This window comes from Nyctereutes procyonoides, unplaced genomic scaffold (genome assembly GCF_905146905.1).
Source record: "Nyctereutes procyonoides isolate TBG_1078 unplaced genomic scaffold, NYPRO_anot_genome, whole genome shotgun sequence".
Taxonomy (NCBI): Eukaryota; Metazoa; Chordata; class Mammalia; order Carnivora; family Canidae; genus Nyctereutes; species Nyctereutes procyonoides.
In genome coordinates, this window is record NW_026575046.1 from 51,645,369 (window position 1) to 51,657,775 (window position 12,407).

At 54.5% G+C, this 12,407-nt stretch overlaps 1 protein-coding gene across 3 annotated transcripts in view; it reads left to right on the forward strand.

The window, feature by feature from the left end:
• The first annotated feature begins 5,982 nt into the window (after positions 1–5,982).
• UNC5A (unc-5 netrin receptor A) overlaps positions 5,983–12,407 on the forward strand; it is a 61,965-nt gene continuing 55,540 nt past the window's right edge. The window contains exon 1 of one of the 3 annotated variants that reach the window (XM_055325002.1): positions 5,983–6,269. In XM_055325002.1, coding sequence (XP_055180977.1) covers positions 6,200–6,269 — 70 coding nt within the window. In that variant the 5' untranslated portion in view covers positions 5,983–6,199. The remainder of the gene's footprint in view (positions 6,270–12,407) is intronic. The other 2 variants (XM_055325001.1, XM_055325003.1) reach the window with 2 other exon arrangements.

Below are 12,407 nucleotides of genomic sequence, written 5' to 3' on the forward strand. Positions count from 1 at the left end.
TTTTCAGTAGCACAGGGCAGCATGGAGAATGCAATAGGCTGTGTATGAAGGAAGTGGGGATATGTGGAAGTGTTTTTACATGTATGTAAGTATTTTGGGGGGAAACATGTTTTTATTGATTGTTTTCAGTTGCACATGTGTGTGATTTGGGTAAGGGAAGTGCATCTGAGTTAGAAGCAGACTGAGTGGGTGCTGGCATACTGTGTGTGTGTGTGTGTGTATGTGTGTGTGTATGTTGGATTCAGTGTTGGGGTTCTGTGTGAGGAAGGGACTGGTCCGGATATTGCTGAGGGTCCTCTGAAGAGGCTTGTTTCTAGTTCTCTTGCCCTTTTAACCCCCACACATTCTTCACTTGTCTTATGACCTGGCTTTCACCCTAACTTACATCTATGTCTTCACCCACAGACTCAATTTCCCCAGTGGAGTGACATTAAATCTTGCAAACAGGGGGATCCCTGGGTGGCGCAGCAGTTTGGCGCCTCCCTTTGGCCCAGGGCGTGATCCTGGAGACCCGGGATCAAATCCCACGTCAGGCTCCCGGTGCATGGAGCCTGCTTCTCCCTCTGCCTGTGTCTCTGCCTCTCTCTCTCCCTGTGTGACTATCATAAATAAATAGAAATTTAAATAAAAATAAAATAAAATTTAAAAAAATCTTGCAAACAGTAGGCAATAAAAAATGCTTGTTCCATCTTGGGCAGGGCTCTAGAACAGATTTTTGTAAAAGGTGATTCTGGGGATGCCTGGGTGGCTCAGTTAGTTGAGCATCTGTCTTCGGCTCAGGTCATAGTTCCAGGGTCCTGGGATCAAGCCCTGCATTGGGCTCTCTGCTCAGCAAGAAGCCTGCTTCTCCCTCTCCCCCTGCTCATGCTCTCTCTCACTCTCTCTCAAGTAAATACGTGTTTTTTTTTTTTTACAAAAGATGATCCATATCAGTTTTTAAAGTACAAATAGCAGAAACCCAAATAGGCTTAAACAACAAAAGGGGGAATCTATTGGTTCATGTAACTGAAAAGTCCGGGGTATATCTGGCAGCTTCAGGAGCATCTGGACCCAGGGCACTTGAATGATGAACCAATATACAGTGTCTCTCTCTTCTCCAGGCTCTGCTTTTCCTGTCCAGGCTTCAGTCTCAAGGCATGTGCTCCTCACACAGTGGCAGTTCCAGGATCTCCTCTTTTCTGCTCCAAGTTCAGCAAGAAAAGAAATTATTTCTTTAGTTCTAACAAAAATCCCAGAAAAGAGGCAGCCTGGGTTCATATGCCAATCCCTCAGTGAATCCCTGTGGTTCAAAGAACAGTGGATACTGAATGGTTAGGTCCGAAGTATGTGCTATCCTCTGGAACTGGGGTAGGGTAGCCCCACATGCATCTCATACATTGATGGTGGGGAACGGTGATGCCTCTGCTTCCAGAAGATGGAAGCTGGATGCTGAGCAGTGAGCAAATATGGATGGTTGGATCAAGGCAGGGCCTATCAAAGCCAATGCGTGGTCACCAAGAGCAAGTCCAGGTCATAAGACAAGTGAAGAATGTGTGGGGTTAAAAGGGCAAGAGAACTAGAAACTGCTGAACTAATTTCTTGTTTTAGTTATTGGGCTGGTAGATTAGGACAAAGCTGGAGGCTCAGTAATCCAGGGCTCTGCAGGGTCTTTCTGTTTATTTTGTGGGTGGAGCAGTGAGGTGTGAGTTGAAGGACCGTGTGGTTAGAGGTGTCCTGAGAGATGAAAGAGATATTGACTTATTGCCCTAGTGCAACTTACCATGTAGTCTGGAGTGGGGAAAGCCGTCAGGCGCTCTCCTTGGTCCTGCCCTCAGCCACCTGCTTATTAAGACTTGGTTGAAAGTATATATGGCTTCCCAATCTCATCTGGGAATAAAAAGAAGCTGAAGAAAATAGTACCCTGGCCAACAGCTTGCACATCCTGAGAGGGCTCCATGTAGGAAAGAGGGATTAGATGTAATACAATGGGATAGAATTGGGATGAATTGAAGTCTCTGTTCTTAAATTCAGAAAGCCAGTGTCCCAAGGGTAGATAGGGAACATCCAGCTGTTGGCAGCACCTGTGGCAAAGACATAGGGCAATGTTTCTCAAATTGCAGTCTTCAGACCACTGGCACCAGTAGAAATACCTGGTAGGGGGTGGAATGGGGATAAAAGCACAGATTCCTAGACAGTTCCCCAGACACATTGAATCAGAATCAGGATGGGGCAGGGCCTGAAGATGTGCATGTTAACCAGCATCACAAGAGGTTCTGGCACATCTCCAAGTCAGGGATGGCCTCACCGTGGGCTCAGAGATCCCTCCATCCAGTGGGCATCAGCAGCTGATTGGGACCTTGCTAATGCATCAGACCATGTGGGCAGGAGATGTGCCAATTCCTTTCAAGGGATGCCATCAGAGGAGCAGCCTTCAGAGAGAGCACTTGGAGTAGGGGGCCAGGGTGGCAAGGACAGGGCCCCAGCACTCTATTGCTATGTCAGTAGCAGAAGCAGAATGATTTGATCTAAAGAGAGAAAATTCAGGGATGCCTGGGTGGCTCAGCGGTTTAACACCTGCCTTCAGCCCAGGATGTGATCCTGGGGACCCGGGATCAAATCCCACATCAGGCTCCCTACATGGAGCCTGCTTCTTCCTCTGCCTGTGTCTCTGCCTCTCTCTATGTGTGTCTATCATGAATGAATGAATGAATGAATGAATGAAGAAAATTCAGGACAGATCCAGACTTTGTCTTCTGAAGTTAAAAAAAAAAAAAGGAGTAAGAGTCTTCTGAATAACAGAAATAAACATGGAGCGGAGAGGTTTGATTAGGCTCCAGAAGGTGAATCCATTGAGGGGCAGATTCCAAGGTGAAATTCCTAGCTGGCAGAGCAGTTGGAGGTGAAATTCAAGCATGGTCACTGGGATATTGCAAGGGGGCCACAAACACTTGTTGGAAGGTCCAGGGTCTGGCCTCTCCCTCCCTCTGAGTCTGGGACTCAAAAGCAAGGAAGATTAAAGATGTTAGAAGCCCTCCTATCTGACCATCTACCTTTGAGCCTGAGACAAGCACTTCCCGGCAGCCCTCCAGTCTGGATTCTTAAGCAGAATTCAGGTGAGACATTTACTCTTTATCTTTGCAAGGGCATCCCTGCTCCTTTTCCTGACATGCCCTGAGTACCGAGTGGAAGGGGACAGCTGAGCTGAGGCCTGAGTGACTAAAAGGAACCAGCCATGTGAAGATCTGCAGACAGAATATCCCAGGAAGAAAAGCAAATGGGAAAGTCCAGAGGTGGGGATGAGCTTGGCTGCTGGAGAAACAGAAAGGAAGCCACCATGGCTAGGGCCTAAGCAGAGTCACAGAGGTAGGGAGGGGCCAAATCATGCTGGGTTTGGAGGCAGTGGTCATTCTTAATGCTGCTTTCTTCATATTTCAGCTGCTGGTATGGAGGAGAATTACACTTCTTGGCCCTTTTGGATGGCACCATGAGGTCAGCTATGGCCAACGAATTGTCAGTGGAAGGGATGTGTCATTTCAGGGCTCAGCCATTGACAGCTGGTGGATGTACCTCTAGTGCTCTCTTTTCCTCTGCTTTACTGACAAATGATATTTCAGAGAGTGGCTGTTTTGTCAGCCTGTGTCCTTGATGAACAAATGCAAAATAAACCTTTGTTGATTGAAGCCACTGAGATTTGGGAACTGTTCATTACTATGATATAACCTAGTCTATCCTGACTACTACACAGACCATTCTACTCTGGTTGAAGAAAGAAGGTCAGCAAAGTAAACACAGGAACCAAATGAAGTGAAGAGACCCTTTCTTGTTCTTGTTCCCCAAACTATATTCCCAAATTCTAGTCCCAGAGCAGAAACTGCAGAAAGAGGAAATATAAGGAGCATGGGTATTGAAGTCAAAGCCCCCTAGAACCATCCCTAGCTAGCCCTGCAACCATTGAGTATGGTTGGCCTGGGCATAAGGCACTTCTTCTCTCTAAATCTTAGTTACCTTATCTGTATAATGGTTATGATGATGTTTATTTAACAAGATGGCAGGCGAGGATCAAATTATAAATGTAGGCAAGGACATAGCGGAGTCCAGCACAGACCATTATGATATCATCTTACATCCCAGACCCAATCTCAGTACTTCCTTCTCCTCTTCAGTGCCCATGGCTAGAAACCCCAGCTTCTAGCCATCTCTCTTATACCAGGTACCGTAAATAATGGACCTGCTAGGGTTTCACCTCTCCTACCCACCTCTTCTGTGGGAGCACAGTGAGGCATACTGTCAGAGGGAGTAGCCTGGGCATGCACACACACACACACACACACACACACACACACACACTCCAGTTGGGTAGACCAGATAGACACAACATACATACATACACACAATCACCAAAGCAGAGTGCAAAACCTGGAGGCTGTTGGACATTTGTGGACATTTTCATCTGGGCTCACGTGAGGTGTAAAAACAAACAAACTAATTAATTAATTAATTAATTTTAGTTAATATTTTTAAACCCCAAGATTTCACATACAGTGGCTTCTTTCGAAAATTTGGAAGCTCTGGACACACTGGGCTCCAATTCGACACCAGTTGGCACCTGGAGGAGAAGAACCAGCTATGCCTTGCAATGGGATCCTATGCCTAGTCTCCAATGCTGTCATTGCCTCCTTGGCACTGACACCCAGGGTCCATTCATTTGTATCTGGACATTGGCTGATGTTTCTTATACTAGATAAGAGAAAAGCAAAACATTTTTTCATAACCCTTCTCTATCAAAAGTGAGAAACAAACGACAGACCAAGAGAGGGCCTCGTGGTTTCAAGAAATATAGGAGAGCTCTTATCTCTTTGTGGAAGCGTAGACCATTATTATATCACCCAGCGTGCAGCACCAATTTATATCATCAACTGGTCCCTGTAGGAGGTTTAGTTTGTGACCCTGCCCTCACCCTTCTCATCCCTCTTCAGACCCAGAGTAGTACCCCCTCTTTTTCTGACCATTCGCCCTGTGTATACGTTATGCGTTTGCCATTTCCTTTCTCCTTCAAGGCAACTCTGTGTTTACTTTAACCAGATTAGGGAATGGGGGTGGGGAGCTGGAGACTCCAGCAGCGGTCATTGCTGGAGGCTCCCGGAGACAACGTGATGCGCCCAAGGTCACAGAGCTAGGAGGTGGAGGCGCCTCGCCCCTACCCCCGGTCTCCACAGCTTGCAGAGCCCAGCTCAGTCCTTCACGCCCACGGCTCTGGCGCGCAAACACCGCCCGCCCAGTCTGAGGCGCTGTGCCCTGGGGTTGTTTTCCTTATGCGAACGGCGCCACGGGGTTAGAGAAATCTTGGGTCACACCGGGGTCCACCAGGCTACACGGTTGGGACTGCGGGTGGCCCCGAGTCTGGCCTGCCGAGCGCCGGTGCCTGAGGACCTGGGTCCGGGCGCTCTCCCGCAGTTCCCCGTCCACGCCGCGGGGCCGTGGCGTACCGCAGCACGCTGACTGCCTCTGAGCACTGCCGGGCGGCGGGGAGTGGGGCGGGGTGGGGGAGACGAGAGGACTGCAGCCGAACCTGCCCAGGCCCCCCGGACCCAGGCCGTTCTCTGCAGGCTGGCGCCGCGCCGGGGTCGCCGCAGCCCTGGGCCCCTCCCGGGCCACCTGTGCGCAGGCTGGCAGGCCTGGGAGAGCCCGGATCCGGAGCACCGATCCGCTCCGGGTTTCGGACTCCAGACCCTGTCCCTGGAGACCGCGCGGGGCGGTGGGAGGCCTCCCCGCCCACCGCCCCAACCCCCTCCCCGGGGGAGCCTCGGGCCACGCCGGGAGGGATCCCCTGCGCTGGGGGTGGCCCGCGCGCGCGGCGTGGGGCGGCCCGGCCCCTCCTTCCTCCTCTCCCGCCCCGCCCTGCCGCCGCCCCGCTCCAGTGCTCCAGTCCGGGTTTTGAGGCTCCCGCCGGCCCGCTCCCGGGCTGCTGGCTCCGCGCGGCGGCTGGCTCGGTGCGCGGCGCGGCTGGCGCTGCGCTCCGCCCCGGCTGCATTGCCGTGCTCCCGGTGCCCAGGGGAGCCACGCGCCGCGCGCGCCCCGCAGCCGGCCGCCCCGAGGCAGCGCAGTCCGCTGGCATGGGCCCCGGCGGCGCCCCGGGCCGGGGCTCTGGGCTGAGGCGCTGAAAGCCGCCCTCCCGCCTGCGGGGCCCCCGCCCGGCCGGGCCGCTCGCCCGCCCGCGGCCATGGCCGTCCGGCCCGGCCTGTGGCCAGCGCTCCTGGGCATAGCCCTCGCCTCCTGGCTCCACGGCTCGGGTGAGTCACGCGCGCGCTCTGGGGAGGTTTGCGGGGGACTGTGCGCGCGAACGCTCGCTGCCCCGGGGGTCCCTGACCCGCTCTGCCGGACCCGGCTGGAGCCCCCCGAGGCCAAACTTTGCGAGGCGGGACGCGGGGGCGGCCCCTCGCTGCTGCTTAGCTTCCCCGCGCGCTTCCCCGGAAGCCTGGGTTCTGCCAAGCGCTGGAGCAGCTGTCAGCGCGCGGGGCTGGGGAGTGTAAACGCTCCACGCCTCCGGGCGGGGGAAGTTTGCAGGTTGCCCGGCCCCAGAGCAGAATCGAGGGTTTGGATCGACGCCCGGGGAGCCTGACTTTGAGGGTCACAGATTAGCGGCTCTTGACCACATTCCAGTGCCCAGGAAAATGAGAAGGGGGTTTAAGATACCTCTTACCGGTAGCAGCGGACCCAAACAGCTACTCACGATTCCCACTGGGCACCTGGCCTCTGCCCACGTCCAGAACACAGTGTCCTCCCCTGTCCCCGCCACACGCTCGCACAGGCACACACAGGCGTGGAGCCGCATACAGCCGACCCCGGCCCCTGCAAGCCGCACAATCAAGGGCCCGTGGCCCCTGGCCAGGGCCGTGGCTCCCAGCTTCCTTAGTGCGTGGGGGGCCAGAGTTGTGTAAGGTGGGACCGCTGCTGCTTTCCCTTCTCCCTTTCATTGCACCGCCCTTCCTCCTCCCTTCACGTCCGTTGGCCACCCTAACCTGCTTGGTAACTAGGCTCTCAGCCCACCTCCCTTGGGGTGGGGGGAGTTCCCCTGCATCCTTTGTCTGCTCTCCCTGAGCTTACACCTAGGCTGAGTTGTTAGGGCGTCCTGATCTCTCCTGGCTGCATCCATTCACTTAACAGAGCTGAGCTTATGTGTGTATTGGGATGGGGGGTCATTTGTGTGATTAAGGGGGCATGGGGTTCACCTCAACAATTCTTGATTCTTGCTACCCAGAGAACCTGGGGGATGCCTCCCAGCATGGCCAGGCCATTGTTAATCCTAGAGGTCAGAAGGGAGCGTTGGGGTTCCTGAGATGCAAAGCCAGACTGATTGGAGATCTATGAGTGAGAGCTGAGACCAGCCTAATGATTGAGGCTGATGGCTGTTTCTTTAAAGGGTCTCTGCGTAGCGCATCCTGCACCCATTCTGCCTAGCTGCCCTCCTCACTCTGCCCCCTCAGTCCTCCCTCTACTCTACCCTGTTTTCCAACATCCCATCGTCCTCCCCAAACCCTCACTTTAACAAGCCCTTCTGCCCCATAACCTCCCTTTTTAATCCTGACTGAGCTGGGAGACTGCACTGCTGCTGGGTGTGTGTTCACATTGCACACATAGCCATGTTAGGGTTGTGTGTGCAACCTTCAGGGGGTGTAGGGTTGGAGAGCCGATCATGGTGAGCTGGGGGTGTTCATGCTCCTCACACAGGAGAGGTGTTGCCAGATACCAAGTAGGTACCCAGGCAATGTTTAGTGAATCAGCTGTGTGGTCATATCTGCATGTTGCCCACATTGAGCACGTGTGAGGGCTGTGGGTTGGCATGTGTGCCCTGGCTGCGATGGGGGCTGGCATTGTGTGCAGCATCGGTATGTGTGTGGCCAGATGAGCTTGTGTGACAGCCGGCCTGCTGCACGTGTGTGTCGGTTGTGAGCAGTTGCACAGGTGAGCATGTGTGGATAAGGGAGTGATAGGTACTGGTGAGTCTGGGTGCCACAGCCTGGGGGGTGTTACATGGATTCCTTGGAAGGATATAAAGTAGGGGAACTGCCTCCCTGGCTGGTGGGGCACCTGTTGGGGTCTGGTCCAAGGTTGCCCAGGGAGCTGGCAGGTGGGCACCAGTGCCGCAGGGCTACCCTGGAGCAGAGGCTGCCTCTGGGCATCAGCTCCCAGGCCTGTGGGAGGAGCCTTTGAAGGACAGGCAGGGGCCATTCTTCTTATCTGGGGCCCCCTACTGCTGTCTGCCAGAGGCTCTGGGCACACGTGCCCAGGCAGCCTGGCCCTGAGATGACCCCAGCTTCTCCCACACCTCCTCCCACACCACCCATCATCTCCTCGGCAACAGCAGCCAGTGAAAAATATGTGTGTGAGTGGCTGAGGGAGGGACGGCCAGTTGGGTGGCAAGGGGCGCCAGGGGCAGTGGGATTGCCGTGTCCTGCTCCCCAGGCCAAGAGCCCACCCTCTGTCAGCGCCTCACACAAAAGCCTGTCCCTTTAGCACACTCACCCCCTGTGGGTCCCGGCACACAGGGACCCCACTCTCACCTGTCACACCCCTGTCTCCCCACCCTGGTGAGCCACTCACACCTGTTGGTTGCCCTGTCACATAGATCTCTGCACTCCTGGGGGGAGGGGCCCATGAGGAGCTGGCTTTTCTGGAAGGTGGTGCTAAGGGGCACTGAGCTTTGGTATTATCCATCCTGACCCTAGCAATCTGCCCTGGTGGTCTCTTCCTCAGGGCCCTCCCCCATCCTCAGAGCTGGGCCTGGACCCCCCTGTCCACCCCTCACCCCCAGACTAGGGCAGCTGGTTAGGGGGAGGGTGTCTTAATTCTCTAGGGCTAAGAGATAGCCCGCTCTCATTTTGCCTTGGGGATGGGGTGGGCTCTACTTCAGGGCCCCCCAGGTATCCCCAGGAGAGGGCTGCTCCTCTGGCCTGCCTGTTTCCCCTTCTCCGTGTTGGGGGGGAGCTGAGGACTGGCATTGATCCAGGTAGCAAACCCCCAACTACGAGCCACTGGCAGGTTCCTTCAAGCAGTCAACTTTGGCCTCAGCCAGGGCCAGGAGTCTCTCCTGTGTTACATACCTTCGTCCTGCCTGGTGCTCCCTGGTCCCCAGACATGCAGGGACAAGCCACATAGTCTCAAAGGCAGGAACAGCCTCCAGCCTGGGGTGGGGGTGGGGGGACCCCTTCTCCACACAGAGGCCACAGTGTTGGGTTTGGCTGCTGCCGGGGATCACATGTGTCCACATGCATGTACACCTGAGTCTGCTCTATCCAAGCCAGCCCTCTCCTGCCACCCTTCCTCACCTGCCCCCTCCCCCTAGTCCTCCAGCCTGGGGCTGGAAACCTGCAGTCTCTCCCAGGCTCTCTCTTCTCCTTCACGCTTCATGTCTAATCTGTCACCGAGTCCTCCAGCTCTGTGCTACTTGTGACATTGCTCATGTCCCTGTCTTCCTTTGTCACCACTCCTGCCCCCCAGCCCCTTTCTCCCTCACCTTTCCCACCTGGACCAGTGCAGTGGCCACCCCCACTTATCCTCTCTCTGGGGTTCCTCTGCTTTGATTAATGTCCCTGGTATCCTGGCTGGAACCTCCCTAGAAAGCCTGTGGCTCCCCAGCGCCTAAAGGTAGAGTCCAACCCTGAGCCTGGGGACACTTAGGGAAACACCTGCATAACCACCCACGAGTAGGCTGTTCCACTGGGACTTGGCTTTAACTGCTGGTGGGCTGGGCATCCACACCCCCAGACGAGCTCTGGCTTCTGCACCATAGCTCCCTTGCCTTGCAGACACTGGTGCCCCCGGCCCTGCCAGCCACACTCCCTACCCTGTAGCCAACACCTTCTGCTATGTCCAGACCTAGGCCAAGCCCCCCGCTGCTGCCAGTCTCAACTGTTGTGCTTATCTCAGCTCCCAGCTTCAATCCTGCTCCCTCCAAGAGGCCTCCCCAACTCCTCCCAGGGCCCATGTAGGGACCATGGCACATGAGCTTTGAGTGGCCTACAGGACAGATTCCTCAGCCCTGGAGAGGCATATGGGGCCTGGGCAACTGCCAGAGGCTTCTGGCCTGAGATGCCTACCTATTAGCTCATGCCAGTGCTTCCTATGAGTATTGCCTCTGTCTGCAGCACTGTGACCCTGTTCTTGGTCCCTAATGTGCTCCAGGTCATGATCAGTCAAGTGCTCATTTTTTTCCTCTTTTTTCCCTCCACTTGTGTTTGGGCTCTATGGCGTGGTAGGGAGAGCTGCTACGGCTAGGGAATGCAGAGAAGTTGACTCTGCTCCCCTTGGCAGCCGTCCCCATCCCTGTCCCTGAACACAGACTGCTTCACTCTGGGGAGGCTGGAAATGGCTCCTGTCCAAGGTAGGAATGAGCAAGTTAAAGCCCCACCATGGGCTGGCTGTGCCTTGGGCCCTCACACAGATGGCAAACCAACTCACATGATCATACATGTTTGTGGGTTCTTCATACAGGTTGTGTGCCCAGGTCTACTGAGCAGGAACTTCCCTGCTCATCCCCACCCGTCCCAGGCATAGATGTTCCCAGATGAGGGTCTTCTCATGCAAATAATGTCTTTCTGGGCCCCAGCCCTGTAGACTCAAGCCCTTGGAAGGTGGGGTTGAGCGGCACAGAGCCATGATTGCCCATCCTGTCCCTGACAATCTGTCCCAGTAGCCTCTTTCTTGGGCCCCATCCCTATCCTCAGGAATGGATTTGATACCAAGACTCGGGCTGCTCTGCGCAGAACCTATTGGGACTTTTGGCTCCTGAGGCCAAGCACCAGGAAAGTCTAGTGCCTGAGCCCCAACCATCATCACCCAAATGGCAACTCAGCTTCCTGTGACCAATTTCCCTTCACTCCTCTTGTCTGCTCCCACAGGAATGGCATTGACAGGTCCTCCTGCCTTCTGGAGAGGCTTAACCTCCTCTTCCTGTCAGGTAGTGTAGAAAGGGCAGGGGCTTTGAAGACAAATGTGCCTGGGTTTCAGTCTAAGCCACCTGACCTTAGGTAACTTTTATTCCCCAGCCCATTCCCACATCTTTAATGGGGTTGTTTCTGTTTCCTGAGGTCATAGTAATGAGATGATGGGTAAAATAGAGTGCCTCCGGATGGAGCTCAACATGGAGCAGACAGCTATGGCTGTTTATCTCTTTCTTCCATTTTCCCTGGCATTGTAGGCATGAGTTAGGACAGAGCTAGTCTTGAGGTGATCCGGGCCCAAGCCCAGAGATAAGAGAGAAAAGCATTTGTTGCTGCTCCAGCCCCAGGCAGGAGTCCCAGAAAGGAGTCATGCTTTTATTTGGGAGAAGCAACTGCACCCCCTCCCCCCCTTTCTTTGCCCTTCCAATCTGTACACATATCACCCCTGCAGAGACTTGGGGCTGACTCAGACACCAAATCCTCTAGTGTGTGAAGAACTCTGTTTGGGGTTCTACGAAGATGATGATTTGGGTTCAGCTTGTCCTGGAACCATGTGCTGATGATCAGCTCTGATGTCAGAACATGGCAGCAAAAGCAGTGGGGGCCCTGGATGGGACTAAATTCTAGTCCCAGCTCTGTCATTTGATTGCTTTGTGATCTTGGACAAGACACTTAACCTCTCTGGGCTATCTGCCTCTTTGTAGACTAAGCATTGGACTTGATGACTCTACTGGAGCAGAGGCTAGTGCTCAGGGAGGTGCCTTGGGAGCCTGGAGTGAACTGTGCACTCAGCAGCAGGTTCCCCCAGGAACCACTTACACCTGACCAGCACCCACCGAAGCCCCCAACCACCCCAGCGGTAGCTGCTTGCATTGCTTAGAGCCAGGTGGCTGCTGTGGCAGGGCTGAAGGTGGCTGTGAAGCAGAGGAAATTGTGAGTTCCAGCACCTGAGTCAGGAAATAAGGCCCTGCTTTAGCTGGTAAACACTCATAATGGCAAAACCAGGTCTTCTTAGGACCCCCAGAAGATCAGCGTGCCAGTGCCTGAGGCCCACCCTCTTCCTAGGCACTGATGTCAGATGGCACAGCAGTGTTTGGCCCTTCGGAGCCAGAACCCCAGGCACGTTGAGGAGGTGATGGAATGGTTGAGCCAGCAAGTTCCAGAGTCTGGGTTCGGACCAGGACTTGGACTAGGGTGAGGCCAGGGAGGTGCTCAGGGTGCAGAAATTAAGTTGTGCAAGTGCAGAATCAGCCTCCTTAAACTTTGTGCCCTTGGCACTCCCTGTACCTCACCCTTGGGTATCTGGCCATCAAGCTTTTCCCTGTACTTCAGTTTTCTTGTCTGTAAAATAGAGTGATAAAAGGACCTGGTGCACAGGGTTGTTGTGTGGATTAGGTGGACAAATGTATGTCATTGTGTGTCACAGTCCTGGCACACAGTAGATACTCAATAAATGTGAGCAATTGACCATGATGGATATGGCAGAGG